At 34.5% G+C, this 23,109-nt stretch overlaps 1 protein-coding gene across 1 annotated transcript in view; it reads left to right on the top strand.

The window, feature by feature from the left end:
• Nucleotides 1-6,684: 6,684 nt before the first annotated feature.
• Nucleotides 6,685-23,109, top strand: part of LOC143053776 (intermembrane lipid transfer protein VPS13B-like) — an 86,231-nt gene continuing 69,806 nt past the window's right edge. The window contains exons 1-9 of the mRNA XM_076226556.1: nt 6,685-7,678; nt 8,190-8,380; nt 10,764-10,970; nt 11,424-11,658; nt 12,094-12,282; nt 13,350-13,533; nt 14,202-14,239; nt 21,206-21,282; nt 22,365-22,544. Coding sequence (XP_076082671.1) covers nt 6,760-7,678; nt 8,190-8,380; nt 10,764-10,970; nt 11,424-11,658; nt 12,094-12,282; nt 13,350-13,533; nt 14,202-14,239; nt 21,206-21,282; nt 22,365-22,544 — 2,220 coding nt within the window. The 5' untranslated portion in view covers nt 6,685-6,759. The remainder of the gene's footprint in view (nt 7,679-8,189; nt 8,381-10,763; nt 10,971-11,423; nt 11,659-12,093; nt 12,283-13,349; nt 13,534-14,201; nt 14,240-21,205; nt 21,283-22,364; nt 22,545-23,109) is intronic.

The following is a 23,109-nucleotide window of genomic DNA, read 5'->3' as shown; positions in this document are numbered from 1 at the left end:
GAAAATCCTTAAAACATTCGGGAATATCATCAGGAACGACGAATCAGTGGAAAAAGATATTGCGATCCGTCAGCTTGCCATGAAATCAATCAGCTCTGGAAGCTGGTTTCCAAAAGTAGCCGAAATTGCAGATCAATATAACTTACCTTCTCCGCATGATCTCATTGACAACCCACCAATAAAAGAAACTTGGAACAAGCTGGTCAATCAAACAATTAGCAGTCATTTCATTTTAACTCTACAACAAGAAGCAGAGAATAAATCTACTTTAAAATATTTGAACTTAAGTGATACAGTACCAGGAAAACCACACAACATCTGGACAAGCTGTGGTAATGAACCGTTTGCAATAATTATGGCACACTTAAAAGCCAAAATTGCAGTGGGAACAATCGTACTGCAAAGTTCAAAAGCAAAACATTCAAAGTCAGAAGTGTCACCAATTTGTCAGTTATGTCATATTGAGACGGAGGATATGATTCACTTTTTGATTAAATGCACAGTGCTGAAAACAACTAGATCACCATTTTTGCAGGAGTTAAAAACCTTTGTCAAAACATGCTTGAGAGGAGAGAATGACGAGACATTATTCCATGAATTGTTCAATAACAACGAGTATTTAGCTAGATTGATCATTGACTGTTCGTTTTTCCACTTTCTCAAAAATACAGAGAAAACTCGGATAGAAACAATCTCAAGAGGCTTATGCTACAAACTATACCAAAGGCGAGCAACTATATTGGCCGAAAATTCGTAATTATCACAGATTATGGGCAGGAGCTATTGTGAATGACTTAAAAGATGTAACAGTACTTAGTGACAGATATTCCTTGAATCAATGTAAATATCAAGCGATTATAGGGATCCTTCTTAACCTTATGACTTAATGTAAATACCGTGTGATAAGATTTACATTTGTGTGTATATATATATAACTATTCCGTAATATGTGAGTGTTTTTTTATGACGTTGGGATTTTAAAAGTCTACGCCGTTATACAAGGACGGTGGTTCTCCTACAATAGGAGGGAGATACAAAAGAAGAAGAAGAAGAAGGCTAAGTAAGAAAGCTTTATTGTATATGCAAAATGTTTATATATAAAATCATAGAAGAAATAAGCAAAGCACTAAACTATAAGTTACATGATCTTACATGCCAAGCAGACGAAATACGAATTTAAGAAATATGTGTTTTAAACTTAATATAAAAAACAAGATGTGGTATGATTGCCAATGAGACAACTATCCACAAAAGACCAAAATGACACAGACATTAACAACTCAGTAAAGGTCACCGTACGGCCTTCAACAATTAAGTTTAGTTTGAACAATATTTATTCAGATAAATCAACATTAAACATATTATGTATTTTACAATGAAATAATATTAACTAAGGATTCAGAAACAAGCAATTTGCTTTTACAAATCTGTCTCCTTAGACTTAAGTTTCATCAGATCATTCAAAATAAAGGTTCCGTCATCATGGTCATTTGCTACACTGATCAAATACTGAGCTTATACGTGTGCCTAATAATGGGTAATTTTTCATTTAGTTTCATAAATTTTCAACAACAAAAATAAAAAATAAATCAACAGGGGACCATGCATTTACCACCTTTTCTCGACTCCTGCAGTTCTGGGAAAGTACGCAAGAATTGTCTCTAATTTCATTTTTGTTTGTACACCGTTGTACAGAAATGAACGATGTTTAGAATAAAGTAATAATATGATTCCAGAAAAGGTAATTATAGTATTATATAAAATCAATTTTTATTGGAAATTAAAAATACGTTTATTTTTCCACTCTCAGATCTAACCTAGGGAGGACATCACGTATGTTGTTATAACAATGTATAACAGTAAACTTGTGTCAAATCCCTTTTGCTACTTTAGTTTTGCAAATAAAATATATTTAAATCACCTGACTCAAACAACAAATGGAAGTTTTTAACGACCTTGACTGGATATACATGTACAGACAGCCCTTGCCAACGATGAAATAATTAATGACCAATCAAATGTTGCAGAAATTTTTAATAACTACTTTGTAAATGTAGCCAAAGATATCGGCAATGATAATTGTGAGGTAGATGATAATCATCCAAGCATAAAATCAATAAGGGAAAATTGTAATGTTGATGGTAGTTTATCTTTTATAGAAATTAAAGATGACTTTGTTGAAAAACAAATTAATAAGATCAATGTAAACAAAGCTACTGGCTTTGATGGGGTATCAGTAAAAATCTTGAAAATAGCCAAACCAGTAATTGTTAAACCTATTACTCAACTTATAAATATGTCTATTAAGAGTTCAGAGTTTCCTGACGATCTTAAGGAAGCACAGGTAGTTCCACTGCATAAAAAGAATAGTCAGAGGCAGGAAACTACAGACCTGTTAGCATTCTTCCGGTGGTGTCAAAGTTCTTTGAAAGGGCCATATATCAGCAGATAATAGAATATTTTAGTAAAATATTTCATCCTTCCTTGTCAGCTTTTAGACCTGGCTATGGCTGTAACACCGCCTTACTAAAAGTCATTGAGGACTGGAAAAAAGCAGTCGATCAAAATTTATATGTGGCTGCTGTGCTAATGGACCTTTCTAAGGCCTTTGACTGCTTACCCCATAATTTACTTCTTTTAAAATTGAAGGCATATGGCCTGTCAAATGAGGCACTTAATTTAATTGATAATTATTTATCAAATAGGAAACAGTGTGTAAAAGTCGGTGCATATTTTAGTACCTGGCAAAATATCTATAAAGGTGTACCGCAGGGCTCGATTTTGGGTCCTGTGCTTTTTAATATTTTTCTAAACGACATTTTCAATTTTGTGAAAGAAAATGAACTGTATAATTATGCAGACGATAATACATTGTCACACTCAGGACCAGACCTAAATGGATTAGTTAAATCTTTGGAAAAGGAAAGTGCTGTTTTAATTGATTGGTTTGCTAATAACAAAATGAAAGCTAATCCAGATAAATTTCAGGCTATTGCTGTTGGGAATAAATCAAAAAGTGGGAATATTAAATTCAATTTGGATGGGAATGAAATTTTATGTGACACTGAGGTAAAGCTCCTGGGGGTGACAATAGATTATCAACTCAAGTTTAAAACTCATATCTCTGATATTTGTAAAAAAGCATCAAGGCAGTTAAATGTTCTTAAAAGAATTGGAAAACATCTATCTAAATTGGGAAGGTTAACTATTTATCATTCATATATTATGTCTAATTTCAATTATTGTCCTGTGGTTTGGCATTTTTGTGGGGAGGGTAATACTAAAAAGATGGAAAAAATACAAGAACGTGCCTTGAGGTTCATATATGAAGATTTTGATAGTGATTATGAAACTCTGTTGTTAAAATCTGGTTTACCTTCTTTAAAAATAAGACGCCACGAAACAAGACTACAGTTATTAATGTCGGCAAAAAGCTCTACAGAGCTTATGTTTGTATTTAATGTAACCCGACTTGAAATAAAATTTCTTATCTTATATCTTATATGCACGGTCGGTTGACCCAAACGTTCGACTGGTCCACATTTTATAGCAAGCCAGAACTACTCGCTTCACCTTTACGCGCTACATCCTCTATTGCGGAAATTTCGGATCTTTTCTATGAGTTTACCATTCGGAAAAGTTGTATGTCGTCGAGTTGGCAGGTCGTCTGTAAATATACAGTTTAACTTATTAACAAAAAGGGTTAGAAATTGAGAAGCTCAATTTTACTGACATGAACAATACGCCCATTTATACATATTTCTTATATTGACTAAAATACCTATGATAACTTATTTAAAAGTTTAAATAACTGCCTTCAAAAAAATATATATTTTGGAGGATGTTTTTGCTTCTTTGAACTTCAAAGCAAAAACATCCTCAAATACAATTTATCAATCTGTACAAATGTTATGTATATGTATGAGCAAGTTGTAGATATATAGCAAAGGTGACAGGGCCCTGATAACGCCTTGGGAGGTAGATTGGCTAAAGTCTTAATTTAAGATGTTGTATGAGTGCTGATGAGATAATTTGCCATCCAAGTCACAATCATTCTTCTTCTTCTTCTTCTTCCAGGTAAGGAACCGGATTCAATATTGAAAGTTCATGGTTCCGCGCGAAAACTTTACGCAGTGTCGGGCAACACAGAAAGCTTTCTCTTGGCTATTTACAAATAATTTAAAACGTTCGCAAAAATATACAATTAAAATTATGTACAACTGGGTTTTCCTACTTCCTTTCAGAGCATGCCTTCAGGGCAGCTCTGAATCCCTCAACGGTGTTGGTCGCTGTAACTGTTGTTGGTAGGTTGTTCCAGTCCCTGATTGTCCTCGGGAAGAAAGATTGGCCGTAAGTGTCTGTACTTGTTCTTTCTTGGAAGAAGCGGTTTTTACCTCTGGTCCGGTTATCATTCGGTGTCAGATATTGGTGGCGGTCTATATCTATAAGATCATGCTGGATCTTAAATAGCATGCATAATCTATTTGTTTTCCTCCGATCTTCGAGACTTTCCCATTTAAGAATTTTAACCATATTTGTGACACAGCCAGGTGTTCGGTCTGTGTAGTTGTTATTTACAAATCGTGCAGCTCTTTTCTGGACCTGTTCAATTGCCTTGATTTTATTTTGGGCGGTTGGGTCCCATATTGTGCTTGCGTACTCCACTGCAGGTCTTACCATGGATACATACGCAACTGCCTTTACAGGTTTTGTACAGCCTTTGAGGTTTCTACGTATAAATCCCAACGTTCTGTTTCCTTTGCCTACTGTATTGTCTATGTGTTTATCCCATGTTAGGTTGTTGCTGATGGTTACTCCAAGATATTTACTTGCTTCCTCTGTGTCTAGAGTATGACCGTGTAGCTGGTACGATGTTTGTATCACTGGTCTATTTTTTGGGGATATTCTGATGACAAGGCATTTTTTGGCATTGAAACTCATCTGCCATTTGTTTTCCCAGTCTTCCAATGCTGTTAAGTCCTTTTGAAGTAGTTCACTGTCAGCTTGGTTGGTGATGATACGAAAGAGTAGGCTGTCATCCGCGAACAATTTGGTCTCTGATGTAGATGCTGTTTCTGGCATGTCATTATAAGTCAAAATACAGTCTTCAACACAGCCTTGGCTCACACGGAACAGCAAGCTATAAAAGGCCCTAAAAATGACTAATGTAAAACCATTCAAACAGGAAAACCAAAGATCTTATTTATATAATGAAAAACAAGTAACACTTATGAATCACATCAACAAACAACAACCAATGTGGGTTCGTGGTCTAGTGGTTTAGACTGATGGCTACAGTGCTGAAGGTCCAAGTTCGATTCTCACTCAGGGTGCTAAAAGTATCAGTACATCAGAAGGGTAATTTTAACCCTCTCACACACATCTCTGGTATCCAAACCGGAGTTTAAACTAGAATGGGTACTTAGGGGGCCTCGGTTGGTCAAAGTTGTCCCTTTCTTTGACCTGGAGATCAATCTTCTGATATCTCTCTGGTTTGTCTGTTTCCACCTGAGTACTTTGGCTTCCTCCACCATAATAACAGATTACCCGGTGTCCTAGCACTCCCTTTGTGTTGGGTGGGGATTGATTGTCCTTGTAAAAATAAATGTCGTTTAAATATACGTTAGTCACACATCTCCATTAATCCTGATAGGGAGTGTACATCATGTACATGGATGCCACTGTACCCTCGCAGCTTTCGAGGGGTTCTTCGGATAACAGAGGCATTTACCAGTTCATACATACATACAACCACCGAACACCAGATGCCTACTCTTAAATAATAATACAAATGTATCTAACCTTTCAATAAAAATAAGGGAATACACATTTTATTGAAGGGGAGGGGTCTTCTTAGCAAATTATTGATGAATATAAATTGTCAATCTGCAGGAAATCCCCTATAACCACCCCATTTCCCCAGAATATTAAATGATCATCTCCTATACATTAGGTGTGTATTTTAATTTTAACACCCAAAGTCATTACACTGTAAAATCTTTTAAATTCAATAGATATAATTTATCTTTTATTGATAGTTGAAGTTAACAGGCTCCAAGTTGTTCCATATTTTATGTTGATCAGGCACCTATATGAAGAATATTCTAGTCTAAGCATTAAAATGTTGGATCAATAGGGATTTCAATTATAAATATAGAAAGATATTGCAAAAGATGAGTCCAAAACAGAGCTTTAAAAAAAATCTCCAAATCAGAACTATTAAACGGTTGCATACATGTATGTGCAATGTCTGTAATAAGTCATATTGTTTTAAAAATATAGATTGCCATGTAATAAAACATATGAATGATAAAATATACTCCCTGTATACAACAAAATTTGTGGACAAAAATTTTATTATTATGTGTGCCTTTCCACATCATTATGGATTAGTTTTGATAAAATATTAAGGTTTCTTTGAGTTATAAAAGCATTCTGTATACTACCCTGATGCCTAAAATGCTTTGGAAAAACTATAACAAATGTGTATCTATGAAAATTACCAAATAATTAAGTAAATAAAAAAATGTGTTTTTTCTTTTGCAGATATTTTGTAAGAAAAGGAAAAATGTTGCTCAACACATAATATATGAACTAAATCATCGAAAATGCTTCTTGATAGCAAGATAAGCTGTCAACACAGTTATATTAATTGCTACAGAAATAGGGAATGGTAATATGGTAATCAATAGAAGTCATAACCTATGCTAGGGCAAAGGTCATAGAAAATAGAAATTTGTTTTGATTCTAGTTACAACAATGTTTAAGTTAGAGTCTTACATCAGCCCCCTGTTAATGGGTTATGTTGACAAGTATGTCAAACTTAGACCTGAAGATTTTCAATTGTCATTATGGGGTGGTGATGTCGTCCTCAATAATCTTGACCTTCGTTTGGATGTCATAGAAAAGGCTATTCATCTCCCTATTGTGTTCAAAAGTGGCCATATTCATGAGTTAAGGATCCATGTGCCGTGGACAAAACTGGGTTCTGAACCTGTTGTGATAACAATAAACACAATTGAATGTATTCTGAAATTAAGAGAAAGTCCTTATGAAGGTAGTAGCAAAGGGTCAAAGTCTGACTTACGGAGGTCAAAATCAAGGCCATCATTGAAACCAAGGAAACAGGGTGAAGAAGATCTGCCACCAGGATATTTACAAAGTTTGATGAATAAAATTGCCAACAATGTTAGTATCATCATCAATAATCTAATTGTAAAGTTTGTCGAGGATGACATTGTTTTATCCTTAAACATAAAATCAGCGGAGGTATATAGCGCGGATGAGAAGTGGGACAGAGACTTTATAGAGTTATCTCCCCCTGAGTTAGTGTTGAGGAAATCCATCAACCTGTGTGATCTGACTGTGTGCCTTGATAAATGTGACCAGAGTGGTAAGATAGAACATTACCAGGATCCACTGATCTATAGGTGCTCCGTCACAGGGAGGTTGTACGCCAAATATGATTCTGTTAATGCCAAGCGGGCGAGTGTAACAAAGTTTGACCTGTTTTGTGAACATTTAGACGTATCATTGACTGATACACAATTACCAATGTTTGAGAGACTGATAGAACTATGTATGGCATTGTATTATGGTACGTTAGATCCAGCCAAGAAAGATGAGGGACATGATAGTACTAGTACTGTTTATGAAGAAGACAGCACTATAACAATGGGTAAGACCTAAAAGACGCACAACTCCTTTCTCATATTCATACACCATCATTTTTAGTCATAAGTCAAACTAGGACTATTAAATTTGATATTTACAACATACATTTTTTTGTACATTGATAAAAACATAAACATGATAGATATTTAAGTAAAATGGAAGAATTAAATGTTTGCCTACAATTACCTAGTCTGCCTACCCATCAACCTTGTTAGTTTGAGAGATCTGTTTTGGATACTCATGCATATTGTTTTTGATTTTCTCACTTATCTCAAATACACACAGATTTCATTATGAATTTTGAAATAAACATAGAAATTTATTTATAGTAGTAAGTAACAGTTTCTTCCTTATACATGTTATAAGAACAAAAATAAAGAGAATATGAATTAATCACAAATATGTTATAAATCTGGGATATCTCTAGACATATAACTGTGAAGTTGGCTAGAAATTAATTAGCATGAAATAAAGTATCCACAAAAACTAAAAGAATTACTTATTACTTATTTCAGAAGATGAATCTGATACTTCGTCTGAGTTAGGTCAGCAGGGATGGAGTCAGTGGATGTGGTCCTATGTACCTCAAATCTTACCAGAGAATGAGGAGGAGGGGGAAACAGATGAAACTACAGCAAGGAAAAAACCTCAGCCTCCCACTCTATCTATTGGAATGTATGGACATAAAATATCTGTCATGTTTAAGGTAAGGGGATGTATGGACATAAAATATCTGTTATGTTTAAGGTAAGGGGATATATGGACATAAAATATCTGTTATGTTTAACGTAAGGGGATTTATGGACATAAAATATATGTCATGTTTAAGGTAAAGGGATGTATGGACATAAAATGTCTGTTATGTTTAAGGTAAAAAACCTCAGCCTCCCACTCTATCTATTGGGATGTATGGACATAAAATATCTATCATGTTTAAGGTAAGGGGATGTATGGACATAAAATATCTGTTATGTTTAAGGTAAGGGAATGTATGGACATAAAATATCTGTCATGTTTAAGGTAAGGGGATGTATGGACATAAAATATCTATCATGTTTAAGGAAAGGGGATTATGGGACATTAAATATCTATCATGTTTAAGGTAAGGGGATGTATGGGACATAAAATATCTGTTATGTTTAAGGTAAAGGGATGATGGGACATAAAATATCTGTCATGTTTAAGGAAAGGGGATTATGGGACATTAAATATCTATCATGTTTAAGGTAAGGGGATGTATGGACATAAAATATCTGTTATGTTTAAGGTAAAGGGATGATGTGACATAAAATATCTGTGATGTTTAAGGAAAGTGGATTTTTGGACATTAAATATCTGTCATGTTTTAGGTAAAGGGATGTATGGACATAAAATATCTGTCATGTTTAAGGTAAGGGGATGTATGGGATATCCTGTTTAAGGGAGTCCAAGGGATCCTGATCTGGAAATCCCTGGCTTAAAAACATGAAGTTCTGAGGTACTGAATTTAAAGAAATTTAAACTTGAAATTCGATAAAAGAATTCCTGAAAGGATCAATCCTGAAATCCCGAGCTTAAAAACATCTGATCCTGGAGTCCTGATAAAGGTCCGACCCCCACATGTTTAAGGTAAGGGGATGATTGGACATTAAATATCTGTCATGTTTAAGGTAAGGAGATGATGGGACATTAAATGTCTTTCATGTTTAAGGTGAGGGGATGATGGGACATTAAATGTCTATCATGTTTAAGGTAAAGGGATGTATGGGACATAAAATATCTGTTATGTTTAAGGTAAAGGGATGATGGGACATAAAATATCTATCATGTTTAAGGTAAGGGGATGTATGGACATAAAATATCTGTTATGTTTAAGGTAAAGGGATGATGTGACATAAAATATCTGTCATGTTTAAGGAAAGGGGATTATGGGACATTAAATATCTATCATGTTTAAGGTAAGGGGATGTATGGGACATAAAATATCTGTTATGTTTAAGATAAAGGGATGATGGGACATAAAATATCTGTCATGGTTAAGGAAAGGGGATTATGGGACATTAAATATCTATCATGTTTAAGGTAAGGGGATGTATGGACATAAAATATCTGTTATGTTTAAGGTAAAGGGATGATGTGACATAAAATATCTGTCCTGTTTAAGGAAAGTGGATTTTAGGACATTAAATATCTGTCATGTTTTAGGTAAAGGGATGTATGGACATAAAATATCTGTCATGTTTAAGGTAAGGGGATGTATGGGATATCCTGTTTAAGGGAGTCCAAGGGATCCTGATCTGGAAATCCCTGGCTTAAAAACATGAAGTTCTGAGGTACTGAATTTAAAGAAATTTAAACTTGAAATTCGATAAAAGAATTCCTGAAAGGATCAATCCTGAAATCCTGAGCTTAAAAACATCTGATCCTGGAGTCCTGATAAAGGTCCGACCCCCACATGTTTAAGGTAAGGGGATGATGGGACATTAAATATCTGTCATGTTTAAGGTAAGGAGATGATGGGACATTAAATGTCTTTCATGTTTCAAGGTGAGGGGATGATGGGACATTAAATGTCTATCATGTTTAAGGTAAAGGGATGTATGGGACATAAAAAAGATCTATCATTATTAAGGTATTACATGTATAAGAAAACTTGTAATTAAGTTTACTAAATTGTAGAACAGCTTTACAATCTTGTTTCTAAATCATGTATATTTAAGTGGAAAAGAAAACTAAACTGAAAAATAAAATCAGATTCAATGAAAATGAAAGGACAAATTTATACTCAAGTAAGGTGTTTATATTACCTCCTAGTTGAACAGTGTAATGAGAAAATGTCATTCTTTATTAATAGTTGAAACTACATAGATATAATCTTTAGTAGCAAACGGTCATGGTAAATTGATATCTTGCATTGTCTTCTTAATTTTTAATATAGCAATATATATACAGTATTTTAAATTGATTCCTACCACATTATACTATTGCATAGCAATATATACAGTGCAGTTAATCAGTTCACGTCACCTAATTTAAATGTTACAGTGGACAACATAATCAGGTACAAGTAAACAAAAACTTTTAATATATTTACGAATTGTATTTTATAGTTGACAGAAAAACTAAGAGAGAAAGTGCATTATGGTCCCCAGAAGATTGCATTTCGCCCTTTTGTATTAATTGAGGGAGAAGGTATAGCTGTAGACATACTATTAAAAGGCCTGGCATTCTTTGATGCACAAGTTGGAATAACACATCTCAAGATGTTGTGTCAGGGGCAATGTATTTGTGGAACAAAAGATGATGCTGATACGAAGGTATGTTAATTCCCCCCCCCCCCCTTAGTAGGTTCTGCCAGGGGCTTTTTTTCTGTGGAATAAAATATAATACACTCATCTTTTAGTCAATATTATTACAAATCTGACTGAAAAATCTAGTGGACATGAGATTTGTGGTTTTCAAATGACACAAAACTCATTCTTAACTATATTTTTAAAGATTTTATATGATAAAATTGAGAATGGAAATGGGGAATGAGTTAAAGATACAACAGCTCTATCAAAAATTAGAATACAGCCAAAATCCACCAATGGGTCTTCAACACAGTGATGAAATCCCACACTAGGAGGCGTGCTTAAGCTGGTCCTCATACAAAAATATGTACCTATTTAGCGATAATGGATTTCATACTAGCAAAAGAAAGAAGTTTGAATATGATTTCAGAATAAGTAACAAAATATAAACTTAATAAGGTTCTTCCATTTTTATAGAGCTCTGTGATGGCACAAGGTGGTAACAGTTTACAAGACAAGACAGAGGCTAATTACTATTCAAATTCTCTGTTTGATAAATCTTCACCAGCCAATCAGAATGAGCCATTACAGTTAGCCCTGGATAGTGAGACACATGCTGATATCTATACAGAGCAGTATAGTCAGGTCAAGTTTGGAGCATTCTTCTTTGACTATCTATATGTAATGGCTGACACAGAAGACAAAACTCAAGGTAGGACACTTTGGGAAATTGAAAATGTAAAATTGTAACTTGTTTGATTTAAAAGATACTTTTTAAATTCACAAATGAGATGATATTCATCTCAAAAAATATTTTTGTTAGTCTTATGATGTTTGAAATGCTTATTTATAAAGGTCATCTTATACTTTCATATGTTTAACAGTAAAGACTTATGTGATGTTTTAAGAAAACTTTAGTTTTCTTGTTTTTACTTTAAATTGTTTTACTTTTTCATTTAGGGGCCTTTTAAAGCTGATTATGCAGTATGGGCTTTGCTCATTGTTGAATGCCATACAGTGACCTATGAATATAAATTTCTGTGTCATTTGGTCTTTTGTGGAGAGTTGTCCCATTAGCAATTGTGTTTGTGTTTATTTATCATGTTTTATAATAATGCCATGACTTTTTTTTTTAATTTCTTTTTAGGAAAAGGAACAAGTGTTTCATCTGTTTCAGACATCACAGAAACTTTATTCATGAAAGAGACCTCACTGATACGTTTTATTATTGGTCCGTGTCAAATAAATGCTTCCTCTTCATCAATACACAGATTCAGGAAGATACTGGCTTGTGCATATAATTATAATTATGAGCCTTACTACAAAGGCAAACCGGGTAAGTCTATACAATTCAGGTCACTGTTTTGTTTTTATGGCCCATCTACAATAGTAGAGGGGCATTATGTTTTCTGGTCTGTTTGTCCATCCGTTCGTCCCGCATCATGTTGAAGTTTTAAGTCAAGGTAGTTTTTGATGAAGTTGAAGTCACATCAACTTGAAACTTAGTACACATGTTCCCTATATCTATGATATGATCTTTCTAATTTTAATGCCAAATTTAAATTTTGGTCCCAATTTCAGGGTCCACTAATCATGGAAAATGATAGTTCGAGTGGGGCATCTGTGTACTATGGACACATTCTTGTTAATTGATCCGTTCTAAGCTACTGGCAGTGCCTCAAATTATAAATATTAGGCCTGTTTACAAAGAGAATCTACGTGCATGTGAAAATAGGTGATCACCAAAGTGTGAATAGTTGGACAATTTAATAAAATAAAATAAGATAACTCTCCACCAAAATTCAAAAGGAATGGATGTAATCAATTATGGGCAACCATATAACCTTCAATGTTTGTTTTATGTCCTTGTATGATTAATGGGGAAGTGAATGTTTCACATAAGTGTTTGGTTTTAATCCCTTTTATGATCCAGAAGTTTCAATCATCTTGCAGATCCTGTGTCCTTCCTTCGCTTACAATTTGCTTCATTCTACTTTCTGTTTTAAAAACATTTTAGTATTCTCTGGTTTTGTCTAAATGATCCACATCTTCACAAAAAAAATATGAAGGCTGAAATTTCATTGGCTGGTAATATTTGATAGAACAGAAACTAGACTGCATTGTTGTCAAATTCTTGTAAGGAAAGCATGGAGACAGGATATCTGTATCAGATTGTGGATATTTGAATTATTTGCAGTTTTCCATGCCTGTCCATGACCTAAAAATCAAGTTTGGATAGTTTAGAGTTTCAATATTCTTATGAATTAACTACTTCCCTTAAATATGATGAAACTGGTCCCCACACAACAGTTTAAGCTCATAATGACTAGATTTAAAACTTTCCACTTTAGCCTTAGATATTTTAATTGCATACTTTGCCAATTCCTTTGCTCTTTTCCACAGAAAATGTGAATGAAAGTCGACCGCATCCAACAGAGGAGCAGATTAAGATTTTAGAGGAATTCATTCCAACCAAAACATTCCATATAAGTCTTCTACAACCAGTCCTTAATGTATACTATGCTGAACATCCATCCTGTGATATAGCCAAGAAATCTTATAAAACTGTCCACCATCAAAAGGTATTGTATCTCCATGTTATTATAGAAAACATTCCATATTAACCTCGTACTACTGTCCTCAGTGTATACTATGCTGAACATCCATCCTGTGATATAGCCAAGAAATCTTATAAAACTGTCCACCATCAAAAAGTATTGTATCTCCATGTTATTATAGAAAACATTCCATATTAACCTCGTACTACTGTCCTCAGTGTATACTATGCTGAACATCCATCCTGTGATATAGCCAAGAAATCTTATAAAACTGTCCACCATCAAAAGGTATTGTATCTCCTCGTCTAGAAAACATTCCATATTAACCTCGTACTACTGTCCTCAGTGTATACTATGCTGAACATCCATCCTGTGATATAGCCAAGAAATCTTATAAAACTGTCCACCATCAAAAGGTATTGTATCTCCTCATCTAGAAAACATTCCATATTAACCTCGTACTACTGTCCTCAGTGTATACTATGCTGAACATCCATCCTGTGATATAGCCAAGAAATCTTATAAAACTGTCCACCATCAAAAGGTATTGTATCTCCTCATCTAGAAAACATTCCATATTAACCTCGTACTACTGTCCTCAGTGTATACTATGCTGAACATCCATCCTGTGATATAGCCAAGAAATCTTATAAAACTGTCCACCATCAAAAAGTATTGTATCTCCATGTTATTATAGAAAACATTCCATATTAACCTCGTACTACTGTCCTCAGTGTATACTATGCTGAACATCCATCCTGTGATATAGCCAAGAAATCTTATAAAACTGTCCACCATCAAAAGGTATTGTATCTCCTCGTCTAGAAAACATTCCATATTAACCTCGTATTACTGTCCTCAGTGTATACTATGCTGAACATCCATCCTGTGATATAGCCAAGAAATCTTATAAAACTGTCCACCATCAAAAGGTATTGTATCTCCTCATCTAGAAAACATTCCATATTAACCTCGTACTACTGTCCTCAGTGTATACTATGCTGAACATCCATCCTGTGATATAGCCAAGAAATCTTATAAAACTGTCCACCATCAAAAGGTATTGTATCTCCTCATCTAGAAAACATTCCATATTAACCTCGTACTACTGTCCTCAGTGTATACTATGCTGAACATCCATCCTGTGATATAGCCAAGAAATCTTATAAAACTGTCCACCATCAAAAGGTATTGTATCTCCATGTTATTATAGAAAACATTCCATATTAACCTCGTACTACTGTCCTCAGTGTATACTATGCTGAACATCCATCCTGTGATATAGCCAAGAAATCTTATAAAACTGTCCACCATCAAAAAGTATTGTATCTCCATGTTATTATAGAAAACATTCCATATTAACCTCGTACTACTGTCCTCAGTGTATACTATGCTGAACATCCATCCTGTGATATAGCCAAGAAATCTTATAAAACTGTCCACCATCAAAAGGTATTGTATCTCCTCGTCTAGAAAACATTCCATATTAACCTCGTACTACTGTCCTCAGTGTATACTATGCTGAACATCCATCCTGTGATATAGCCAAGAAATCTTATAAAACTGTCCACCATCAAAAGGTATTGTATCTCCTCATCTAGAAAACATTCCATATTAACCTCGTACTACTGTCCTCAGTGTATACTATGCTGAACATCCATCCTGTGATATAGCCAAGAAATCTTATAAAACTGTCCACCATCAAAAGGTATTGTATCTCCTCATCTAGAAAACATTCCATATTAACCTCGTACTACTGTCCTCAGTGTATACTATGCTGAACATCCATCCTGTGATATAGCCAAGAAATCTTATAAAACTGTCCACCATCAAAAGGTATTGTATCTCCTCATCTAGAAAACATTCCATATTAACCTCGTACTACTGTCCTCAGTGTATACTATGCTGAACATCCATCCTGTGATATAGCCAAGAAATCTTATAAAACTGTCCACCATCAAAAGGTATTGTATCTCCTCATCTAGAAAACATTCCATATTAACCTCGTACTACTGTCCTCAGTGTATACTATGCTGAACATCCATCCTGTGATAAAGCCAAGAAATCTTATAAAACTGTCCACCATCAAAAGGTATTGTATCTCTATGTACTTATAGAAAACATTCCATATTAACCTCGTACTACTGTCCTCAGTGTATACTATGCTGAACATCCATCCTGTGATAATAGCCAAGAAATCTTATAAAACTGTCCACCATCAAAAGGTATTGTATCTCTATGTACTTATAGAAAACATTCCATATTAACCTCGTACTACTGTCCTCAGTGTATACTATGCTGAACATCCATCCTGTGATACAGCCAAGAAATCTTATAAAACTGTCCACCATCAAAAGGTATTGTATCTCCTCATCTAGAAAACATTCCATATTAACCTCTTACTACTGTCCTCAGTTATACTATGCTGAACATCCATCCTGTGATATAGCCAAGAAATCTTATAAAACTGTCCACCATCAAAAGGTATTGTATCTCTATGTACTTATAGAAAACATTCCATATTAACCTCGTACTACTGTCCTCAGTGTATACTATGCTGAACATCCATCCTGTGATATAGCCAAGAAATCTTATAAAACTGTACACCATCAAAAGGTATTGTATCTCCTCATCTAGAAAACATTCCATATTAACCTCTTACTACTGTCCTCAGTGTATACTATGCTGAACATCCATCCTGTGATATAGCCAAGAAATCTTATAAAACTGTCCACCATCAAAAGGTATTGTATCTCCTCATCTAGAAAACATTCCATATTAACCTCCTACTACTGTCCTCAGTGTATACTATGCTGAACATCCATCCTGTGATATAGCCAAGAAATCTTATAAAACTGTCCACCATCAAAAGGTATTGTATCTCTATGTACTTATAGAAAACATTCCATATTAACCTCGTACTACTGTCCTCAGTGTATACTATGCTGAACATCCATCCTGTGATATAGCCAAGAAATCTTATAAAACTGTTCACCATCAAAAGGTATTGTATCTCCTCATCTAGAAAACATTCCATATTAACCTCGTACTACTGTCCTCAGTGTATACTATGCTGAACATCCATCCTGTGATAATAGCCAAGAAATCTTATAAAACTGTCCACCATCAAAAGGTATTGTATCTCTATGTACTTATAGAAAACATTCCATATTAACCTCGTACTACTGTCCTCAGTGTATACTATGCTGAACATCCATCCTGTGATAAAGCCAAGAAATCTTATAAAACTGTCCACCATCAAAAGGTATTGTATCTCCTCGTCTAGAAAACATTCCATATTAACCTCGTACTACTGTCCTCAGTGTATACTATGCTGAACATCTATCCTGTGATAAAGCCATGAAATCTTATAAAACTGTACACCATCAAAAGGTATTGTATCTCCTCATCTAGAAAACATTCCATATTAACCTCGTACTACTGTCCTCAGTGTATACTATGCTGAACATCCATCCTGTGATATAGCCAAGAAATCTTATAAAACTGTCCACCATCAAAAGGTATTGTATCTCCTCATCTAGAAAACATTCCATATTAACCTCGTACTACTGTCCTCAGTGTATACTATGCTGAACATCCATCCTGTGATATAGCCAAGAAATCTTACAAAACTGTCCACCATCAAAAGGTATTGTATCTCCTCATCTAGAAAACATTCCATATTAACCTCGTACTACTGTCCTCAGTGTATACTATGCTGAACATCCATCCTGTGATATAGCCAAGAAATCTTATAAAACTGTCCACCATCAAAAGGTATTGTATCTCCTCATCTAGAAAACATTCCATATTAACCTCGTACTACTGTCCTCAGTGTATACTATGCTGAACATCCATCCTGTGATAATAGCCAAGAAATCTTATAAAACTGTCCACCATCAAAAGGTATTGTATCTCTATGTACTTATAGAAAACATTCCATATTAACCTCGTACTACTGTCCTCAGTGTATACTATGCTGAACATCCATCCTGTGATAAAGCCAAGAAATCTTATAAAACTGTCCACCATCAAAAGGTATTGTATCTCCTCATCTAGAAAACATTCCATATTAACCTCGTACTACTGTCCTCAGTGTATACTATGCTGAACATCCATCCTGTGATATAGCCAAGAAATCTTATAAAACTGTCCACCATCAAAAGGTATTGTATCTCCTCATCTAGAAAACATTCCATATTAACCTCGTACTACTGTCCTCAGTGTATACTATGCTGAACATCCATCCTGTGATATAGCCAAGAAATCTTATAAAACTGTCCACCATCAAAAGGTATTGTATCTCCTCATCTAGAAAACATTCCATATTAACCTCGTACTACTGTCCTCAGTGTATACTATGCTGAACATCCATCCTGTGATAATAGCCAAGAAATCTTATAAAACTGTCCACCATCAAAAGGTATTGTATCTCTATGTACTTATAGAAAACATTCCATATTAACCTTGTACTACTGTCCTCAGTGTATACTATGCTGAACATCCATCCTGTGATATAGCCAAGAAATCTTATAAAACTGTTCACCATCAAAAGGTATTGTATCTCCTCATCTAGAAAACCTTCCATATTAACCTCGTACTACTGTCCTCAGTGTATACTATGCTGAACATCCATCCTGTGATATAGCCAAGAAATCTTATAAAACTGTTCACCATCAAAAGGTATTGTATCTCCTCATCTAGAAAACCTTCCATATTAACCTCGTACTACTGTCCTCAGTGTATACTATGCTGAACATCCATCCTGTGATAATAGCCAAGAAATCTTATAAAACTGTCCACCATCAAAAGGTATTGTATCTCTATGTACTTATAGAAAACATTCCATATTAACCTCGTACTACTGTCCTCAGTGTATACTATGCTGAACATCCATCCTGTGATAAAGCCAAGAAATCTTATAAAACTGTCCACCATCAAAAGGTATTGTATCTCCTCATCTAGAAAACATTCCATATTAACCTCGTACTACTGTCCTCAGTGTATACTATGCTGAACATCCATCCTGTGATATAGCCAAGAAATCTTATAAAACTGTCCACCATCAAAAGGTATTGTATCTCCTCATCTAGAAAACATTCCATATTAACCTCGTACTACTGTCCTCAGTGTATACTATGCTGAACATCCATCCTGTGATATAGCCAAGAAATCTTATAAAACTGTCCACCATCAAAAGGTATTGTATCTCCTCATCTAGAAAACATTCCATATTAACCTCGTACTACTGTCCTCAGTGTATACTATGCTGAACATCCATCCTGTGATATAGCCAAGAAATCTTATAAAACTGTCCACCATCAAAAGGTATTGTATCTCCTCATCTAGAAAACATTCCATATTAACCTCGTACTACAGTCCTCAGTGTATACTATGCTGAACATCCATCCTGTGATATAGCCAAGAAATCTTATAAAACTGTCCACCATCAAAAGGTATTGTATCTCTATGTACTTATAGAAAACATTCCATATTAACCTCGTACTACTGTCCTCAGTGTATACTATGCTGAACATCCATCCTGTGATAATAGCCAAGAAATCTTATAAAACTGTCCACCATCAAAAGGTATTGTATCTCTATGTACTTATAGAAAACATTCCATATTAACCTCGTACTACTGTCCTCAGTGTATACTATGCTGAACATCCATCCTGTGATATAGCCAAGAAATCTTATAAAACTGTCCACCATCAAAAGGTATTGTATCTCCTCATCTAGAAAACATTCCATATTAACCTCGTACTACTGTCCTCAGTGTATACTATGCTGAACATCCATCCTGTGATATAGCCAAGAAATCTTATAAAACTGTCCACCATCAAAAGGTATTGTATCTCCTCATCTAGAAAACATTCCATATTAACCTCGTACTACAGTCCTCAGTGTATACTATGCTGAACATCCATCCTGTGATATAGCCAAGAAATCTTATAAAACTGTCCACCATCAAAAGGTATTGTATCTCTATGTACTTATAGAAAACATTCCATATTAACCTCGTACTACTGTCCTCAGTGTATACTATGCTGAACATCCATCCTGTGATAATAGCCAAGAAATCTTATAAAACTGTCCACCATCAAAAGGTATTGTATCTCTATGTTCTTATAGAAAACATTCCATATTAACCTCGTACTACTGTCCTCAGTGTATACTATGCTGAACATCCATCCTGTGATATAGCCAAGAAATCTTATAAAACTGTCCACCATCAAAAGGTATTGTATCTCCTCATCTAGAAAACATTCCATATTAACCTCGTACTACTGTCCTCAGTGTATACTATGCTGAACATCCATCCTGTGATATAGCCAAGAAATCTTATAAAACTGTCCACCATCAAAAGGTATTGTATCTCCTTGTCTAGAAAACATTCCATATTAACCTTGTACTACTGTCCTCAGTGTATACTATGCTGAACATCCATCCTGTGATATAGCCAAGAAATCTTATAAAACTGTCCACCATCAAAAGGTATTGTATCTCCTCATCTAGAAAACATTCCATATTAACCTCGTACTACTGTCCTCAGTGTATACTATGCTGAACATCCATCCTGTGATATAGCCAAGAAATCTTATAAAACTGTTCACCATCAAAAGGTATTGTATCTCCTCATCTAGAAAACCTTCCATATTAACCTTGTACTACTGTCCTCAGTGTATACTATGCTGAACATCCATCCTGTGATATAGCCAAGAAATCTTATAAAACTGTTCACCATCAAAAGGTATTGTATCTCCTCATCTAGAAAACATTCCATATTAACCTCGTACTACTGTCCTCAGTGTATACTATGCTGAACATCCATCCTGTGATATAGCCAAGAAATCTTATAAAACTGTCCACCATCAAAAGGTATTGTATCTCCTCATCTAGAAAACATTCCATATTAACCTCGTACTACTGTCCTCAGTGTATACTATGCTGAACATCCATCCTGTGATATAGCCAAGAAATCTTATAAAACTGTTCACCATCAAAAGGTATTGTATCTCCTCATCTAGAAAACATTCCATATTAACCTCGTACTACAGTCCTCAGTGTATACTATGCTGAACATCCATCCTGTGATATAGCCAAGAAATCTTATAAAACTGTCCACCTTCAAAAGGTATTGTATCTCCTCATCTAGAAAACATTCCATATTAACCTCGTACTACAGTCCTCAGTGTATACTATGCTGAACATCCATCCTGTGATATAGCCAAGAAATCTTATAAAACTGTCCACCATCAAAAGGTATTGTATCTCCTCATCTAGAAAACATTCCATATTAACCTCGTACTACAGTCCTCAGTGTATACTATGCTGAACATCCATCCTGTGATATAGCCAAGAAATCTTATAAAACTGTCCACCATCAAAAGGTATTGTATCTCCTCATCTAGAAAACATTCCATATTAACCTCGTACTACAGTCCTCAGTGTATACTATGCTGAACATCCATCCTGTGATATAGCCAAGAAATCTTATAAAACTGTCCACCATCAAAAGGTATTGTATCTCCTCATCTAGAAAACATTCCATATTAACCTCGTACTACAGTCCTCAGTGTATACTATGCTGAACATCCATCCTGTGATATAGCCAAGAAATCTTATAAAACTGTCCACCATCAAAAGGTATTGTATCTCCTCATCTAGAAAACATTCCATATTAACCTTGTACTACAGTCCTCAGTGTATACTATGCTGAACATCCATCCTGTGATATAGCCAAGAAATCTTATAAAACTGTCCACCATCAAAAGGTATTGTATCTCCTCATCTAGAAAACATTCCATATTAACCTCGTACTACAGTCCTCAGTGTATACTATGCTGAACATCCATCCTGTGATAAAGCCAAGAAATCTTATAAAACTGTCCACCATCAAAAGGTATTGTATCTCCTCATCTAGAAAACATTCCATATTAACCTCGTACTACAGTCCTCAGTGTATACTATGCTGAACATCCATCCTGTGATAAAGCCAAGAAATCTTATAAAACTGTCCACCATCAAAAGGTATTGTATCTCTATGTACTTATAGAAAACATTCCATATTAACCTCGTACTACTGTCCTCAGTGTATACTATGCTGAACATCCATCCTGTGATAATAGCCAAGAAATCTTATAAAACTGTCCACCATCAAAAGGTATTGTATCTCTATGTACTTATAGAAAACATTCCATATTAACCTCAAATAACTGTTCTCAGTGTATACTATGCTAAACATTTATAACAATATTTGAACAATAGTTAATGTTACAATGTAATTGATTTGCATTACAATATAATTGATTTGTGTTACACTATAAATGATTTCCATTCCAATATAATTGATTTGCATTACTATATTATTGATTTGCATTACATTTAATAATTAATTTTCATTAGAATATGGTTAATTTGCATTACAACATATAATTGATTTGCATTACAATATAATTGATTTGCATTACAATATATAATTGATTTGCTTTCAAACATAATTGATTTGCATTAGAATATAATTAATTTGCATTACAATATATAATTGATTTGCATTACAATATAATTGATTTGCATAACAACATAATTAATTATTTTTTGCATTACAATATAATTAATTAATTTTTGCATTTCAATATATAATTTAAAATTTTTTGCATTACAATAGTTAGTGCGGGTTTGAAATACAATAATTGATGAGATTTGCATTACATTAATTGATGAGATTTTCATTACAAGTAGTCAGAAAACTACAAAAACTTAATAATGAAATAAATCCTCTCTAAGATTGACCACTTAGCAGTAATTTGTTTGGTTATTTTTTTGTTAGAAATATGTAAATGTAATTCTATTGAAGGGATCTACAACAGAACATGAAACAGTAGACATCCTTCCTTGTGTCCACCTGACATCAGCCAGATTGGAATATCAAGTGACAAGCTCCATGTATCCACGGAAACTGGTACAACTAATCAGTAAGATGGCAGCACCATCTAGTAATCTGTTACACCACTGTCATGCACACACACAGATAAAGGTATGTATCTAGGGTGTACAGCTAATCAGTAAGATGGCGGCACCATCTAGTAATCTGTTACATCACTGTCATGCACACACACAGATAAAGGTATGTATCTAGGGTGTACAGCTAATCAGTAAGATGGCGGCACCATCTAGTAATCTTTTACATCACTGTCATGCACACACACACAGATAAAGGTATGTTTCTAAAGAATCAACAGTTTTGTGTATGTGACGTCATATTTAAAGAGACAGGCATAAGTGACCCCTTACCAGGGCTCACACTACTTCAGAATTATAGGGAGAAGTGACTTCTCTTTTTGAAACTGATAGGGAGAAGTGGTGAGATTTAAAAGATAAGTGCTCAGTCGTACAGTGCGCTACAATGTTTGGATTTTACAACAGTATAAAGTGCCATATGTAAATAATGTTCTTTTTATATTGTTCAATTCATATCTGAGTAAAAAAATTACAATTAAAGTAACATTTGAAATTAAAAGTTGTTTAAGTTTTACTAAAGGTTCTTGTGAGAAACTACCAACCAAATATCTAGCACAAAAAAAAAAAAATTATTTAAAAAA

Source organism: Mytilus galloprovincialis, chromosome 12 (genome assembly GCF_965363235.1).
Source record: "Mytilus galloprovincialis chromosome 12, xbMytGall1.hap1.1, whole genome shotgun sequence".
Lineage (NCBI taxonomy): Eukaryota > Metazoa > Mollusca > Bivalvia > Mytilida > Mytilidae > Mytilus > Mytilus galloprovincialis.
Note: the sequence above shows the minus strand (reverse complement) of the source record. Positions and strands in the feature narration are given on the sequence as shown.